The sequence below is a fragment of the Herpailurus yagouaroundi genome, unplaced genomic scaffold (assembly GCF_014898765.1).
Source record: "Herpailurus yagouaroundi ecotype Mexico unplaced genomic scaffold, PumYag 184, whole genome shotgun sequence".
Classification (NCBI taxonomy): Eukaryota; Metazoa; Chordata; class Mammalia; order Carnivora; family Felidae; genus Herpailurus; species Herpailurus yagouaroundi.
This window is the reverse complement of record NW_024412415.1, coordinates 21,038,579-21,057,850: the sequence shown is the minus strand read 5'-3', so window position 1 is coordinate 21,057,850 and position 19,272 is coordinate 21,038,579. Positions and strand designations below refer to the sequence as shown.

The following is a 19,272-nucleotide window of genomic DNA, read 5'->3' as shown; positions in this document are numbered from 1 at the left end:
CATCATAGAAGGAAATTTGTGAAGAAACTGTGTATTGATTCACTTCTTAGAGAATTTATTTTCTAGATCCAAAGGTTAATCTGCTGTACTCTGCTGTATGTAACAGTGTTGGTGCCTCTTTTTGGGTGTGGATAATGTGAAATTACTACTCTGTTCTAGAATTTTTCCCAGATACCTATTTTTAGTGATAGATTTCAGTGTTTTAAATGAAATTCCATTCCATTAGAACTAGGAGAGGGTTACTTACAAAGATCGGTTATGTTTGTTTATCTTTGCATCCACTCACATGATGAATATAGTAACCAAGAGTCAGGGCAGCCGTAGGACCCACATCTTAATGGTGTAATTATTGCACTGTGGACTCATCAAAGCCCTGAGTAATGCTGTCTTTTCTAGTGTCAGTTTTCCATAGTAAACTTCTCATACCTCAGATAGTAAACATTTTTCTATGACTCCCTTAAGCCCTTTAACTTGTTTTGAAGAAACTGGTCATCCAGAAGATGATTGGATTTGTATCAGTCATATACTATGCTTAAAATTGGGTTTGTCTTTTCATTTTTTTTTTCCCAGCGTTTTTTATTTATTTTTGGGACAGAGAGAGACAGAGCATGAACGGGGGAGGGGCAGAGAGAGAGGGAGACACAGAATCGGAAACAGGCTCCAGGCCCTGAGCCATCAGCCCAGAGCCTGACGCAGGGCTCGAAAGCACGGACCGCGAGATCGTGACCTGGCTGAAGTCGGACACTCAACCGACTGCACCACCCAGGCGCCCCTGTCTTTTCATTTTTAAAAAGTGTTTATTTTCTGCTGACTATAAAGGTAATAATGGTCATTGAAAATTTAGCAGATATATTACATATAATTTTATTTTTTTTAGATTTGAAAGATACTCTGAAATTTTAATGTCACACATAGGTTAATATAAATAGCATTTTGTTATACATATTATTCTGTCTCGCTTTTTTTAATGATACCTCTCCATGCCAAGGCATGTTGATCTACTTGATCTTTTATTGGCTGTGTTAATTATAGATGTTACAAATTTTAATTTTAATAAATTCATTCTTGGTGGGCATTTTACTTTCTAATTTTATATTGTAAAAATTACTCCGTCAACCATTCTTACACGTGTGTATATATATTTTTTTAATTTTTAAACAATTTTTTAAATGTTTATTTTTGAGAGAGAGCTTGTGTGTATGTGCGCACACAAGTGGGTGAGAGGCAGAGAGACAGAGGGGGACAGAGGATCTAAAGCAAGCCTGGTGCTGACAGCAGAGAGCCCCATGTGGAACTGGAACTCACAAACTGTGAGATTATGACCTGACCCAAAGTTGGAGACTTAACTGACTGAGCCACCCAGGTGCCCCTTGTGTATATATTTTCATACTCATGTTAGCATTTCTGTCAGATAAATTCCTAGAAATGAAATAAATAGGAAATGAAATGGAATTGGTGGGTCACAGGTTTTCTGCCTATCAGTGAAAGGAGGGGTGCCTGGCTAGCTCAGTTGGAAGAGGATGTGGCTCTTGGTCTCAGAATCATGAGTTCAAGCCCCACATGGGATGTAGAGATTACTTTTAAAATTTAAAAACATCACTGAAAGATAACAGTATACACTTCCCCTGTGTGCAATGCCTATTTCCCGATATCTTATCCAACCTGCTAACCTGTTTAGTCTTTGTTAATTTGTTAGGCATTAAAATAATCTTGTTTCTCTTTTTACACTACTTTATGTGTTTTAAAAATTGCTTGAGCATGTTCCTTGCTAAATTTTCCACTCAGTGCTTTAACCTTTTTTCTTATTGGTTATTGGTGCACTTGAAGTGTTTTGAAAACTCTTGCATACATGTCTCATATTTTCCCAGTATATCATTCACTTTTACATATTGTTACTTTTGGCAAACAAGTGTATATTTTTATATAATTTCCTTTACAATTTCTGGGTTTTGTGTAAAGCTTAGAAAAAGATATATATATATTTTTTAACATTTATTTATTTTGAGACAGAGAGGAACCTGAGTGGGAATGGGCATAGAGAGAGGAAGAGAGAGAATCCCAAGTAGGCTCTGCACTGTTAGCACAGAGCTGTATGTGGGGCCCAAACTTGTGTGAACTCTGAGATCATGAGCTGAGTTGAAATCAAGAGTTGGATACTTAACCGACTGAGCTACCCTGGTGCCCCAGAAAAAGATCATCTTTACCTCTGGATTATAAAGCTGTTTTCCAATTTCTTTGATTCTTTTTGTTGTTTCATTTTGTACATTTAAATATTTAGCCCTATTTTACCAGGTGGTCTTAAAAGTTTTAAGAAGCTGTATATTAATAATGCTTATCTTTTACAAGGGAAACAAAAGATGACATTGAAAGTCTTTTGTAACATCATGTTTATGAATGTGGAGGTTGTGTTCCTGAATGATGCAACTTGGCAAAAACTGAGTTTTTTCCTTTGGGATGCAGGATAGGGAGAACAATGCAATTTGCTTTCTTTTTTAATTTGGAAATATTTTATATGAAAGTGGCTGTATTTCTGTGTCTCTTTGATCCTCTACCTTCTACATCAATAGTGGGAAGCTTCTGTGCTGTGTTGTGAGCATCCAGAATGATAGCCAGCATTTAGTTCCATATTCAGAATTGCCTGTCAAATTTTTTGTTCCTTGATGCTTTTGGAAAGCCACTTAGTTTTGGCCTTTGCTTGCTGAAAATACGTTGCAAGATTTATCGGCTGTAGCAGTTTAAAAGTCCTACAGAAACTTAGTCTTTTCCTTTTTCTTTTCTTTCTTTTTTTTTTCTAAGTCTTTTTCAAATAAAAGGTTTTCGTGACCATTCTAGCCAGTAAGCCTTGAAATCAACTTCCCCTAGGGTAGTACTTCTGCTTCCAATAGCACAAAGGCTTACTGGCTGAACTGGTCTCCTAAGCTAGGTTTATTTATTGCTAGAATTTGGGGACCAAAATGAGGTCGACACTGTAGATGGTAAAAGTGTAAACTGACCCATCACTTAAGGTTAGACTACTTTGAAAAAAGAAAGCAAATACAGTGGAGAGTTCATTCCTCCCACAGTGAACCTATTGAAGACTACTTAGTTCCTGAAAGAGATTTCTCACCATCTAACTACAGAAATATTTATGTCAGTGTAACTTTTTAAAATGTGAATCTGCCAAATTACCATAAAGTATAGTGACAGAACCATCTTTATTAGACACTAAAAGCCTTAGATGACTTTTTTCTTGCATCACTCTTTTTCATTGATGATAAAAAAAACCCATCAACAACTTAAACATCCATTAATAGGATAATAAACTATGATAAATATAACACTACATTTTTTAGTCATTAAAGTCATTTTTGAATAATTTTTAAACATTAAGAAGTTTGTTAAACAGCTAATTGGAAAGAGTAAAGTAGGATACTTTTTGACCCCAATGCTTATATAAAATGTTTGGAAGGATATATCCCAGGTACATTTACAATTTGCAGGTATTTTCAGACCACAATACTATGAAACTGAGAATCAACCACAAGAAAAAAATTGGAAAGACAACGAATACTTGGAGATTAAAGAACATCCTACTAAAGAATGAATGGGTTAACCAAGAAATTAAAGAGGAAATAAAAAGTACATGGAAGCCAATGAAAACGATGACACCACAGCCCAAAAGCTCTGGGATGCAGCAAAGGCGGTCATAAGAGGGAAGTATATAGCAATCCACGCCTTCCTAAAGAAGGAAGAAAGGCCACACATATACAACCTAACCTTACACTTTAAAGAGCTGGAAAAAGAACAGCAAATAAAACCTCAAACCAGCAGAAGACAGGAAATAACAAAGATTAGAGCAGAAATCAATGCTATCAAAACCAAAACAAAGGAACAGATCAGTGAAACCAGGAGCTGGTTCTTTGAAAGAATTAACAAAATTGATAACCCCCTAGCAAGTTTGATCAAAAAGAAAAAGGAAAGGACCTAAATAAATAAAATCAAGAATGAAAGAGGAGAGATCACAACCAATACTGCACAAATACAAACAGTAATAAGAGAATATTATGAGCAATTATATGCCAATAAAATGGGCAATCTGGAATAAATGGACAAATTCCTGGAAACATATAAACTACCAAAACTGAAACAGGAAGAAACAGAAAATTAGAACAGACCCATAACCAGTAAAGAAATCGAATTAGTAATCAAAAATCTCCCAAAAAACAAGAGTCTAGGGCTGGATGGCTTTCCAGGGGAATTCTACCAAACATTTATAGAAGAGTTAACACCTATTCTTTTGAAGGCATTCCAAAAAATAGAAATGGAGGAAAACTTCCAAACTCATTCTCTGAGGCCAGCATTATCTTGATTCCAAAACCAAAGACCCCACTAAAAAGGAGAGCTACAGACCAATTTCCCTGATGAACATGGATGCAAAAATTCTTAAGATACTAGCCAACCGGATCCAACGATACATTAAAAGAATTATTCACCATGATCAAGTGGGATTTATACCTGGGATGCAGGTCTGGTTCAATATCCGTAAATCAATCAATGTGATAACATCACATTGATAAAAGAAAGAATAAGAACCACATGATCCTCTTAGTAGATGCAGAGAAAGCATTTGACAATATACAGCATCCTTTCTTGATAAAACCCTCAAGAAAGTAGGGATAGGAGGATCATACCTCAAGACCTATGGCTAATATCATCCTCAGTGGGGAAAAACTGAGAGACGGTCAGGAACATGACAGGATGTCCACTCTTGCCACTGCTTTTCAACATAGTATTGGAAGCCCTAGCCTCAGCAATCAGACAACACAAAGGAATAAAAGGCATCCAAATTGGCTAGGAGGAAGTCAGACTTTCACTCTTCTCAGGTGATGTGATACTCTATATGGAAAACCCAAAAGACTCCACTAAAAAACTGCTAGGACTGACCCGTGAATTCAGCAAAGTCACAGGATATAAAATCAGTGCACAGAAATCAGTGGCATTTCTATACACCAATAATGAATCGGCAGAAAGGGAAATCAAAGAATTGATCCCATTTATAATTGCACCAAAAACCATTAAAAAACCCATAAAATACCTAGGAGTAAACCTAACCAAAGAGGTGAAAAATCTTTTTTTTTTCTTTTTTCATCATTCCAAAAGGATTTAACTCCATGGTCTGTTAAATGAAGTTGTGCAGTGGTGATGGAAAAATCAGTTTCAGAAGATCCTCAACACCTTTTTCTGACCTCCTCCATGTTTATAGTATTGGGGGAGAAACCTAACTGCATTATTTGCTGAGCATTTATTATTATTATTATACCATTTTATAATTATACCATTATTATTTTTAACGAGAGGGGGTTCTTTCCTGATCCTTTGTGGGGCATCCTGAAAACTGAAAGCAGGGAGAGAAATTACTTGTAGTCTGCTTTATTGTTGCATGAGAAAAGCTGGGAGAGTGAGATCCAGAAGCTGGAAAATTAATAAAGCAAAGATTCTCTCTTGGGCCTCAATTTCACTTCGGTGTAAACTACTGTTAGGGTATATATTATCCATGGATAACAACACTGAAAACTATAGAAAGCTCTTGAAAGAAATTGAAGAACACACAAAAATGGAAAAATATTCCATGCTCATGGATTGGAAGAACAGACGTTAAAATGTTGATACTACCCAAAGCAATCTGCATATTCAATGCAATCCCTATCAAAATAACACCAGCATTCTTCACAGAGCTGGAACAAACCATACTAAAATTTGTATGGAACCAGAAAAGACCCCGAATAGCCAAAGCAATCCTGAAAACAAACAAACAAAAAACCTAAGCTGGAGACATCACAATTCTGGACTTTAAGATGTATTATAAAGCTGTAATCATCAAGACAGTATGTTACTGGCACAAAAACAGACACACAGATCAATGGAACAGAATAGAGAACCCAAAAATAGATCCATAAACGTATGGCCAACTAATCTTTGACAAAACAGGAAAGAATATCCAATGGGATAAAGACAGTTTCTTTAGGAAATGGTGTTGGGAAAACTGGATAGTGACATGTAGAAGAATGAACCTGGATCACTTTCTTACAGCATATACAAAAATAAACTCAAAGCAGATGAAAGACCTAAACGTAAGATAGGAAACCATCAAAATCCTTGAGAAAGCAGGCAAAAACCTCTTTGACCTTGGCTGCAGCAACTTCTTGCTCCACACGTCTCCAGAGGCAAGGGAAACAAAAGCAAACATGAACTATTGGGACCTCATCAAGATAAAAAGCTTCTGCACAGCAAAGGAAACAATCAGCAAAACTAAAAAGCAACTGATGGAATGGGAGAAGATACTTACAAATGCCATATCAGATAAAGGGTTAGTATCCAAAATCTGTAAAGAGTTTATCAAACTCAACACTCAAAAAACAACCCAGTGAAGAAATGAGAAAGAGACATGAATAGACACTTTTCCAAAGCCAAGACATCCAGGTGGCTAACAGACACGTGAAAAGATGCTCAACATCACTCATCATCAGGGAAATAAAAATCAAAAACACAATGAGATACCACCTCACACCTGTCAGATGCTGGTGAGGATGCAGAGAAAGGAACCCTTTTGCACTACTGGTGGGAATGCAAACTGGTGCAACCACTCTAGAACACAGTATGGAGTTTCCTCAAAAAATTAAAAATAGAACTACCCTACAATCCAGCAATTGCAGTAAGTATCCAAGTGATACAGGTGTGCTGTTTTGAGGGAGCACATACACCCCAACATTTATAGCAGCGCTATCAACAATAGCTTAAGTATGGAAAGAGCCCAAATGTCCACTGAAGGATGAATGGATAAGATGTGGAATATATATACAATGAAGCATTATATGGGAATCAAAAAGAATGAAATCCTGCTGTTTGCAACAACGTGGATGGAACCAGAGTGTATTATGCTAAGTGAAATTAGAGAAAGAAAATCTCTTCCACTCATGAATGGTGGAATTTAAGATACAAAACAGATGAACATAAGGGAAGGGAAGCAAAAATAATGTAAAAACAGGGAGGGAGACAAAACACAAGAGACTCTTAAATATAGAGAACAAACTGAGGGTTGCCGGAGGGGGCATAGGTAGGGGGATGGGCTAAATGGGCAAGGGGCATTAAGGACACTGGTTGGGATGAACACTGGTGTTACATTAGGGGATGAATCACTGGATTGTACTTCTGAAGTCAATGCACTGTATGCTGACTAACTTGGATATAAATTAAAAGTAAAACTTAAAAAATGAAATTTGCAGCAAATATAAACTGTATGTACCACCACTGTTGAGGAAGATTTTCTTTGTCTGTTCCTTTTATTGCCTTTGTACATGCTCTTCATTTTGCCTGAAATACCCTCCCCATCTTATCTGCATGTTTTGCTTCTGTTTGTACTCACCTTGCATTTTGCCTAATCAAAACCTGTTTTGAGCCCCTAAATGATAATATTTAAAACAAAAGGATTTAGAACAGTGTCATATAGTTGATGTTTAATAAATATTTGCTGAATGAACGTGAATGAATGAATTTATCTTGTTGCCACAGGGCTGAAGCACCTTATTGAGGTAGACAAAATAGAAGAAGGTAACACAGGTAGAAGAGAAAAATGAGACAGAGAGCATAATGGTAGGAATTATGAAATGGAACCAGGGATGAAGATATTCCTCTACTCAAAATATACATTATGAGGTCTATATTATTTACCAAGGCTAGCTATCAAGAGGGAAAACTCTTCAGTTACTGAAGCCACCTGTTCAGGATAAGCTCAGTTCTTCTAACACTAAAGTCAGAAATTTCTACTGATTTTTTTTGTAAAGAAGATGCTTGAAAATGTAGTGAAGTATGTGCTTACTAACAATTTCAAGGAACAAGATAATGAGTTCAGTAGGACTTTTTTTTTTATTTTTTTATTAAAAAAATTTTTTTTCAACGTTTATTTATTTTTGGGACAGAGAGAGACAGAGCATAAACGGGGGAGGGGCAGAGAGAGAGGGAGACACAGAATCGGAAACAGGCTCCAGGCTCTGAGCCATCAGCCCAGAGCCTGACGCGGGGCTCGAACTCCCGGACCGCGAGATCGTGACCTGGCTGAAGTCGGACGCTTAACCGACTGAGCCACCCGGGCGCCCCTCAGTAGGACTTTTTTCAACGTTTATTTATTTTTGGGACAGAGACAGAGCATGAACAGGGGAGGGGCAGAGAGAGGGAGACATAGAATCGGAAACAGGCTCCAGGCTCTGAGCCATCAGCCCAGAGCCTGACGCGGGGCTCGAACTCACGGACCGGGAGATCGTGACCTGGCTGAAGTCGGACGCTTAACCGACTGCGCCACCCAGGCGCCCCGCAGTAGGACTTTTTTAAAGCGACTCTTGGGGTGCCTGGGTGGCTCATTCGGTTAAGTGTACAGCTTTGTTCCAGGTCATGATCCCATACTTCGTGGGTTCAAGCCCGCTGTTGGGCTCTGTGCTGACAGCTAGGAGCATGGAGCCTGCTTCGGATTCTGTGTCTCTGTCTCTCTGCCCCTCCCTTGCTTGCACTCTGTCTCTGTCTTCCAGAAATAAATAAATATTAAAAAACTTTTGGAAAAAAAAAATAAAGTGATTCTTAATGTACATCAGTGGCATCACAACAAAGCAAAATTGATGTTGGTAATGTTAAGGTGTGGCACTTTTATGAGGGCTGTCTGTGCTACAGAGTTAGAGTAAAATGCCTTTGCGTAGATCTGAACTAGACTTCACTGTCTTTAAGACTTAATTGAGAGCATCCTCAGTATTACACCAGGAAGGCTGGTCTCCTGATAGATACAAGAGTATTGTCTCTGACTGCTGAATGTAAGATGAAGTGATACAGAAGCCAGCTCCAGCTGGAGACTTTCATTTTTTACAATAGATTTTTGCTATGCTTTTGTAAGAGGTCTTTTTAGAATTGAGAAGTACAGTAACATGGTCAGACCACTGGGGTGATGTGGCATTAGGTTTCATCAAATTTTCTTTCCTTGCTGCTAGAGACTTCATTTGGAAGTTGAAGAGTGGGTGAAATTGGTAGATGATAATGGATTTCTTAAGCTTTTCTGTTTCGACCTCTTCACTGTGGTAGGTAGTGATTTTAGTGGCTCTAAATCCCTTTTGAAAATACACAGCATTAAAAAAATACTCATAACTATGCTCAGTTTAACACAGGCAAGTTTAGGGGTGGAGCTAAAGTTGAAGCTCTTTATCAAACAAAGCCTTGAACATCATACTAACAAGCAGAGTAACTCAAGGAAAAAAGTGACACAAACTACATTAGGCAAGTTGTGCTAAGAAGTAAGACGTAAATGCTGAAGACTCAGGAGTAGAGACCATTGTGTCAGAAACTGATCTAGGAAAATTTCATGGAGGAGAGCTGAGCATTAAGTATAGAAATGAGAAGAAAGGAGGAGGAAAGCATTCCAGGAAGTGTAACTTGAGTAAGTGAAGACATGGATGAATGAGTGTCCATTCTGTATTCAGGAGACATAGTAAGTAGATTACTTTGACCAGGTGAGATAGTTCAGGAGGGAGACTTAAGTGATTCCCAGATAGTGAAAGTTTCTGAATTTCTCTGTAAAGGGTTTGACTGTTTGTAGAGAATAGGTATTCTCAAGGTCAGATTGGAGTAAGTATTGTATGTAACCTGCCGTCAGTTTCATCTTTGCCTGTATATAATTGTTTTGGGTGTTTATATATGTTTATGAAGGGAGTAAGCAAAGTGTTGAAAAATGGTACTAGAGAAAGTGACAAGTACCATAATAATTAAAACAGCATTGGTACAGGAATATAGATCAGTGGAACAGAATGGAGACTACAGAAATTGATTCATAAATGTATAGAACTTAAAAAAACATTTTTTTTAATGTCTATTTTTGAGAGAGAGACAGAGTGACAGTGGGGGAGGGACAGAGAGCAAGGGAGATACAGAATCCGAAACTGACTCCAGGCTCTGAGCTGTCAGCACAGAGCCTGATGCAGGGCTTGAACTCAGGAACCATGAGATCATGACCTGAGCTGAAGTTAGACACTTAACTGACTGAGCCACCCAAGTGTCCCTATAGAACTTTACATAATAAAAACTGGCATTTCAAATCATAGAAAAAGTATGAAATTTCCATAATTGGGATATTTTCTCACACCAAAAGGGAAAAAAATCCAGATGTATAGATTTAAACAGTTACATGTAAAGCCCAAACTGAGAAAGTCCTAATAGAAAATATAGGAGAATAGTTTTGTCATCCTTGGATTAGGAAAGACTTTTTAAGAGCAAGCAAGATATATAATATAGGTGTTCTAAAGAACACCCTGTTCTCCATCCTCTGTATTTGACTGCATAAAATTTATGATAGAAGGTATTTTTAAAAAACTGAAGCATTTTAGAAGAAAATATTTGTGAAGGGTGTAATAGTGAATTATTTTGTGACCCAATTTAAAGAACTTCAGATCAATAAAGATAATCCAATAAGAAAGTGAACATAAGAACATGAGATAATCTACAGAAAAGGAAATAAGGATAGTCAGTAAACATTGGGAAAGATATACAACCCCACTAAGTTATCTGGGGAATGTGCATTAAAATAAGATAGTTTTTGCTCAGGAGATGATCAGACATTAACGATGGTTGTTAGTGTTTTGAGGTTATGGAGAAATAGTTGCCCTCATATTTTGGTAGGAGACTTTCCCTAACCTTACCTAATCTTATTCTGATCCCTATCCTCCAATCCCTACATTCAGTTTTCCCCCTTCGTGCTTTATTTTTCTCCACAGTTATTAGCCACCAACTGACTTACCATATATTCTGCTTGTGTGTAGCCCTAGAATGTGAACTCTTCAGGGAAGGTCCTGGTGTTTTGCACCCTGCTGTGCTGTATCCCCATCACTTGGAATAATTCATGCATGGCACATAGTACTTGCTCAAGAAGTATATGCTGACTCAATGAATGAAATACTTATGTTTCAGATCAAGATAGGCTCATTTAAAATATTTCTGAAGAGTTGTTATTGGAGAAAAAATTAAATATAAAGGGTGTTTAAAAATTTTTTATTAGTTGGGATGTTGAATCCTCTTCCCTTTCTCATGATGAAGTCTGGTTTAAAGCAGGCATTTTGATATCCTTTTGGGGAGGTGAAAGTTCCTTTGAAAAACATTAAAAAAAATTTTTTTTAATGTTTATTTATTTTTGAGACAGAGAGAGACAGAGCATGAACGGGGGAGGAGCAGAGAGAGAGGGAGACACAGAATCGGAAACAGGCTCCAGGCTCTGAGCCATCAGCCCAGAGCCCGACACGGGGCTCAAACTCACGAACTGCGAGATCGTGACCTGAGCTGAAGTCGACGCTCAACCGACTGAGCCACCCAGGCGCCCCTGAAAAACATTTTTGAAATGGATTCTTGAAAGCTATCTAGACTGCCTTATCTTTGATCCCACTTATAGCACAGCAGCACTTTTGAGACCTTTGCTGACAGCCCATTGGTTGGCTTACATTGGAATTATAGACATGTGGGAGAATAATGCTCCCATTCTTCTCCATCATGTCTAATTCTAGAAGATATGGTGATAGGAAACCTTACCCTTTTCCATAGTAAAATGTAGCTACTCAGGAAGGATGAGGGGCACCATCATATCAGGTAACACTCAATCCAGTTATACTTTCTGAGATAAAATTAACGTTGCTGTTATTACTTTTGCCAACTGTCACCTGAAGTGTTTTATGTCTTTAGCCCATAATTCCCCTAAACTCAGTCTCCAGCTTCCTGCTTGATGTTTCCACTTGGATGTGATAATCGCTGTCTCAAATTTAACATGCCCCAAAATAGTTCACCAGTTTTCTTTTCATAACCTACTGCTTTTGAAGTCTTTCCTGTCTCAGTGGCAATTTGGTTTTTGTATTTGCTTAGGCCAGGACTCCTCTCTCACACCCTATATTCAGTATATTGGAAGTGTCGTTACTTAGCTGTACCTTCAGAATATATTTGTGTTATCTGTCCACTTCTGATTATCTTTATGGCTACCACCCTGGTCCAAACTACCATAATTTATCAGCTGGATATTGTAGCTTTGTAAATGATCTTCCTGCTTCTGCCTTTGCTCTCCCCCACAGTGCTGTCTAAAGAAGGCTACCAGAATGTTTTCTTTCTTTCCTCAAAAATTTTCTGTGACTCTTACTTTAACTCCGAGTAAAAAGCTATAAAGTCATAGGATCTATAAGGCTCTACGTGCTTGTTAGCCCTCTGTCCTCATCTTTTCCTGCTTTCTTTTCAGGCCACTCTTCTCTACCACACAGGCCTCATTGCTGTTCCTCAGAGATGGAGGCAGGCTTCATTCCAACTTTGTACCTGCAGTTTGGTCAGAAATGCTCTTTCCCCAGTTAACCGCATAAGGATTGCCTCACCTATTCAAATATTTGCTCAAATATACTTTTCTTAATGAAGCTTTTCCTGACTATGTTTTTAAAAATCAGTCCCTTCCAACTTTGGATTTTCTGTACTCCTCTCTTGTTTTTCTTCATAGTTAGAAATATAGCATCAAATATACTGTGTATTCTAGCTGTTTATGTATTGTTTATTGAATGTCTCCATTGTGGAAGATGAAATGCACAGTATAATTGATGATTTTAATTCAGGCTATTGCAATATAGAGAAAGTTCATTAATGAGAAACATCTCAAAGAGAGAGGAAACCAAGGGGTTTTATAAGGGCAAGTAAACAAGGGAATCATGAGGAGAGGTGGAAGTGACTCTTAACCTGGGATTTGTGAGGGAAGGTTGGTCCTTTTGCATTTAGTCATTTGTCAGAAGACAAAGCAGGACTGGGAGATTTTTCAGTGTTCCTTGCTTTCCTCCATCACAGGGCTCAGATGCAGTTCAAAATACTCAACTATGAATAGAATTCAAGCCCCAGGAGGCAAGACTCCTGTCTGTTTTTTACTTTGGTGTATGGTATTTTCAATACCTAGCAAGTGCCTAGATACTTGATAAATGTTGAACAGATTGGTAAAGGAATGAATTTAAAATGGTAATCACCTTAGGCCTCCTGTCTGCTGAAGAATGTGTAATTATACCCATGTAGAATTGGTCTTTCTGCTGTAAGTAGCTTCATAAATGAGATGAGACTCCATGGAGTAAATTTACATCCTATCATCACCAGCTTGTGCTGTATTCTCTGGTGATACCATGTGCTTGTAATACTTACTGTCAGATTCTCTTCAATAGAGTTCTACATACAAAATCTTAACATATTGCGAGGTGAGAGAGTCCATTTAAATGATGTCTCCTATTCTGGAATCTCTTATTACAGACTTTGGGTTTTATCTGGAAGGCAGTGGAGACTAATTTTAAGTGATTTGAGTAGTTCAAATGATTAGATTTATGTTTTTGGATAAACTTAGTGTAGGCAGCCTTGTAAAGGAGTGACTGGAAGGGAATTGATCACATGTTAGAGATCCATGAGGGAGCTGTTACCTTAACTGAAGTGGGAAATGATGAAGTTGGGGTAAGAGTGGATTTTGGGGTCAAGGTGAAGTTTTAGCTATCCTAAATCTAGGGGTTGATATTTTGTGGCTTTTCCTTATAGCCAGATTGTTTTTGGCTAATGCTGTTCTCTGAGTTAGCAAAAATAGGAAGAACAGCAGGAAGATGATTTTAAGTCTTGTAGATGTTATATTTGAAATGCCCAAGAAGCCTAAGCAATGGGAAATGTATGACAAAGAAACTACTCAAGACTGAAAGGAAGCCTGGGTCTAGAAAAGTGCTTCAAGTTTATCATCTTCATAAAGCACCTTAACTTTATAACTTTGTATGATTATTTATGCCTTTGTAACTTCCCATAAACTGCATATTTCTAAATTATTAGTAATGCTCTTAAAATGGGAGGAGTTTGTGCCTTTACCTTTGGTCAAAATAATGGGAGAGCAACCTCATGGGTCCCTCCAGAATTTTGATTTCCTTGAACAGTTTAGACTTGTGTTACTAACTGCATCATCATCCAGCAATCTGCCTTTCTTCTTTTTGAGTACCTAATATGTGTCAAGCACTGTGCTTGTGTGTTGGGATTATATAATAGGCAAGTAAATAAGCAATTACAGCACAGCATTCTCTTAAGTGGTAGATTAGGGAAAATACTAGTCTTTGGGGATGAGATAGGAAGGACGGGCACAGGAGTTTGGGTTGAGGTAAGGGGCTAGGGAACTGATCAGAATATCTGCAATGTCAAGCCTTTTAGGGTATCAAAGTCTGAGCAAAGAGGGAATGAATGGAGTGAGGATGAGATGCTAGAGATGAAACATTAGATATTCAGTACCTTTGGGCATTACCCTGAAGACAGTATGAAAATCTTAGCATGTTAAAGGAATAATATAATAAAATTATCATCTTAGGAAGGTCACTGACGAATGAGGAGGTTCATATACAATGGCACCTTTTAGAGTCAGTGTGTTTAGGGTGGGGCTCAGTTTTTAAAATTTTGCTTTAATTGCAGTGCACCCAACTTTTTGAGAATTGCTGACTTAAGTGGGTTCTTTAGTAAGGCTCTGAATTCTACTTAACCAAACTGTTTCTCTGGTGTTATGTCCAGTAGGGAATCTTTTTTTCTCATTTGGACTGGATGTCAAATTTGTCCTTCCTTCCAGATGAGTAAACTAAGAATTAAACTGGGGCCTGATTTAATGGGGCTCCTTGATTTGAAAATCTCAAATATGCTCAAGTTGTTCCAGTTTAGCAATGTATATAACTTTATTTTGAAATGTTGGCTGTTAATTTGAACACCTGAGCTACTAGAGTACTTTGTTAGAAAACGAAAGCTAGGAACTACCTGTTTAAAAGAGCCGTTTAAATGGAAATTACCTAGAGAAAAGTAGGAGATATGTACACACTAAATATCTCTGGGTTTCATAATCACCCCCCAAGTTTTGGAAGATTATTAAGAAAGTAAAGCACTGGTAAGTCTCAGAGGTGAGATGAAGCAGTATTGAGAAACGTGGGTTATAAAGGAGGTTAGAAGCTTTCACAGGAAGGAAGAATGTTTAGGCCTCAGGTAGTTTTCTTTATCCTACTTCTTGTTCCATGGTTTTTCCAACTACCCAGTCACTTAAACCAGAAACCTGGGAGTTATCCTACCAACACTCTCTCCCTTCTGTATTTGGTTATTAAATCCTTTAAAACAAAAATCTTTGATGTCTTTTCAAATCTTTCCTAACCCTGTCCTTTCTTTGTTCCTTCCCATTCATGAATCCTGGTTAAATGTATACTCATCTTCTCCAGGGAGTATTGCTCTGATGGCTTGCATCTCCCAGGTCTAGGGCTCTTTAATTGCTTGCTACCTCATCTTAATATATGCACTTTTAAAGATTCATACCTGATTTCTTTTAACATTCCACTCATGGCAGATTAATTGCCTTGCTTAGAACTTTCATATTTAGTTTTTTTTCTGCCTTTGTTTTTGCTCTGTAATGCTTTTTCTGTTCTTTTGGGACATCCAGTGTCATCTCTAAAGGGGAAACAACTTTATTTTTTTGTGAAATCTCTCAACTTTTAAATTTTGGCAACTAATTCAATTAAAACTTGCTGTCTCCCATGTCTAAAAAACATTGTAACCTCATAAAGACTTCTTTGACCATTCCTCTTTCCTCCTGTGAAGTTAATTGCTCAGTTTTTGTGTAGTCTCATATGTCAGCTCATAATTTTCAAATTGTTATAAAAGAATTCAAGTACAAATAGTAATGTATCAAAGTTTTTTTTTTTTTAAACTCATAAAAACTGGTTCAATGAGGAATTGGGAATTGTATAATAGCTTAATATGGAGTGCTATAGCCTTTGGGGTAATCTTCTCTACTGGAATAGTTTACCTTTACATTTATGGAGTTATAAACTGCCTGGGCCTTAATCAGTTGCAAGTAGGAAATCAAATAATCAGGTGACTTACTAGAAAATGCTCTAGCATGACAGTATAAGTCACACAGTCATCTTTGTATCTCATTTTAGGTTTTGAGTAATTTGTCTGAATACATGCTAATTTTTATATTATTAGTGGCCAAGCACTTCTTTATATTTTTTCATTTTAAAATGTTAATTTTTCCAGAATCACTAATAGAAGATTCAGACCAATATTTTTTGGCCTGTTTGTAAATGAGCACTGTTTCCATATTGAACTATCTGCATTAGCATTCTGTTAGAAATGCTAATTCAACTTGAATTTAATGTGTTCTCAGTGTATGTACAATAATAGCATTTATAGGACTTAAATATGTTGAATGAAGTCAGTAAAATATCATTTGATTAGCTTGGTTTTGAAGTTTAAATAGGAGTTTCAGGTAGAAAGGGGAGAACAAACCAGGTAGAGTGACCAATATATATACTGCTTTAGGACTTGAGTCTGGGTTATTGTCAATGACCTCAAGTTTCTAACCCATTTCTGGTCTCCCCCTTCCCCCTGCTTTATTTTAATTCAGGTGGAGTATTGCTGACATAGTTATTTTCATAAAAACTGTTTGATCGTATTCTTTCCCTGCTTGAAAAATCTATATTGCTTCATGTTGCCAACACAATAGACTTCATTTTGCTTGGCCTGGGAGCTCTTCCTCTATTTGGTCTCTCAACCCTTGATTTACTCACAGAGTCAAATTGGCTGCTCCTTTCCCTTCAGTTCTGCCTGGCCAAATCCTACATTTTCTTTCAGACTTTATTTCTTTATTCCAACAATATGACTGTCCGTATAGTCTAACTGAGGAGGTTCTCTTGTCTTAAAAGTTTGGTTGTATTTGTTCATAGAAATATGCAGTTATATGCCCTGTATGATAATTCTGTGGGTGGGTTGTCTCAGTTTCACCTGGAAGGCAGCAAGCCACTTTTCATACTAGATCACATGTAGTGCTTCCTATAGAATTTTTAAAAATATACGCCACATGTCAATATATTTTTATATTTGTAGACCTGAAAAATGTCTGAAAATTCCAGTGACAGTGATTCATCTTGTGGTTGGACTGTCATCAATCATGAGGTATGCTATTTAATACGTCAATATATGAGGTATGCTATTTAATACCTTAATATTTAATATGCTATTAATACTTTTAATGCTATTTAATACAAATAAGGCAATTTGTAATATTACAGTGTTAGTGGTGTAAGCTGGGCTTTTTGAAGGCCATTATTTTTTTATGTTGAAGCCTAAGGTTCCATTGTCCATAGCTTGGACACTTTTGCACCCATATTAAACTTCACTGCTGAAAACTCTTAACGAGCAGTATCTTTTGCATTATAGTACATTGCTTTCCTCAGCTTTGAGACATTAGGCAAATATTTATTGAAGGTTTATTATTGTGTAGGGCCTGCACCTTACCTACATTCTCATAGAATTGTAAACAACCGTCTGTGGTATAGATTGTTTTCATTCTCATTTCATAGTTGAGAAAACTAGAGATTAGAGAGGTTAAGTAATTTGGCCAAATTTTATAACTAGGAAATGTTGGCTGCATTAAAACACACCAGAAAGGAGCATGGAGAACATATGTTCTACTTTTGGTATGCTATGTTATGTTATGTTATGTTATGTTATGTTATGTTATTAGCAGAACTTGACAGAAACAAGGCTATGGCCAGAACTCTTTAAAAAAATGAATATTCTTACAGAAGTATGATGTTATATGACTATATAATAAGCATTAATTTCTTTTCCACATTGGTAGTATATGTTCATTGTAGAAAAATCATAAAATACTGATAAATAGAAGCAATAAGTTAAAAGTCATCTATATTTAAAGTTTTAATGGATTTGTCTACAGTTTTCCTATTTGTTTTTAGGATCTCTTAAGGCTTGACTTGTTTTCCTTGACTAATAAAAGTTTTAAATGGTATTTTTTATAATTACTTTGATAATTTAAGGCTTAGACAGTTGGTTACTCCTGTCTTCTAAAAATCACTATTAACCAAAGAAGGATTTTTTTTTTTTTCTGTAGTATAGTTGGAAAATTTAATAGCAGCTGTACCAATTGAGATTGGGGTGGTTTCTTTTTTAAATAAGTGACTTTTCTGTTTTTAACCTGTTTTATACAAAGCTTAGATCAGCTCCCATAGCAGTAACTTTTCCTTCAAGGATAATTAACATTATAGGAACAAGGAAGCTGTGGGAGTCTTACTTAGGATTCTGCATTGTGAAGCAAGGCAGGAAGCCTCTCATGCACTTAGCCAAGTGTGTCATTAGGGTGCTTCTGTTGGAGATAATCTTGTCACAGAGTAGATCAGATACGTATTTTCATCCCTCTTCCCTCTGTATCTAGTTATCCAGTTCTACTCTTTCTTGCTAATGTCTCTTACATGTGTTTCCTTTCCTTTTCCATTGCTACCATTCTGTTTTAGGCCAGAACCTGTGTCCCTTGCAGTCCCCAATTCAGCCCTACCCTGTTTCTGTCATTTCCCTACCACTTTAGGCATTCCCAGAGTCTTAACATTCAGAATTCTCCTTAGGACTAAACTCAAAACCTACTCCTTTAATGAATTCTTTTAATTTTTGCTGTTTTGAGTTATGTATATTAGGAGAACTTAGACCTTTCAGTTTCATGGATCAGTAAATCACAAAAAATTGGGAGAGGAGGGGCATGAGGATAGGTAGAATCAACTTAGTGGTTAACTTTATTTTACTAATTAAGATATGAGAAAAAACTGTAAGATCCACTATTTTCTTAAAGAGAAGGTAGTTGACATCAAAGTAGGGAGGACAACCTTGGAAGAATAAAGAATAATCTAAAATTTTATAGAGAAAATTTACTCCATCAATTCTATAGATACATTTTAATCCTTGCCTTTAGACTTTTAGTTCTGCATTGCCATAGTAAATAGTTATTTGCATGTGGAAATTTCTCTGAATAGGTTGCAAATTTGAATTTTGGAATTGAGGTTTTTATACTTCATAACACATGGCAAAGTGCCTTGCATAGTACCTTCATAAATGTTGAGTAGAAGTAAATTCATAGAAATAGCAAAGCTTGAAAACCTACCCTCTGATCAAATTAATTGCTTGGGCTTATAAAATAGAGTACAGCATTTGACTTTTGGCTGACTTCTCTTAGAATCTAACCCTGTGATTCCATTCTGCTGTTTAGGCCATTATGGACTAAATTGAATAAAAGGTAGTCAGATTAGATACTGTTCCCTTTGAAGTATGGCAGCATCCAGGACTTTTAACAATGGAAGCATCTACATGTAGTGAAACCCAGCTTTGAGCTTGATTTGGTAGACATATAACTGATGATCATTTTTTCCCTAG

At 36.9% G+C, this 19,272-nt stretch overlaps 1 protein-coding gene across 5 annotated transcripts in view; it reads left to right on the top strand.

Moving 5' to 3' along the window:
• CCPG1 (cell cycle progression 1) overlaps positions 1-19,272 on the top strand; it is a 42,474-nt gene that overhangs the window by 4,515 nt on the left and 18,687 nt on the right. For all 5 annotated transcript variants that reach the window (XM_040492746.1, XM_040492745.1, XM_040492743.1 and 2 more), the window contains exon 2: positions 16,939-17,007. In XM_040492746.1, coding sequence (XP_040348680.1) covers positions 16,948-17,007 — 60 coding nt within the window. In that variant the 5' untranslated portion in view covers positions 16,939-16,947. The remainder of the gene's footprint in view (positions 1-16,938; positions 17,008-19,272) is intronic.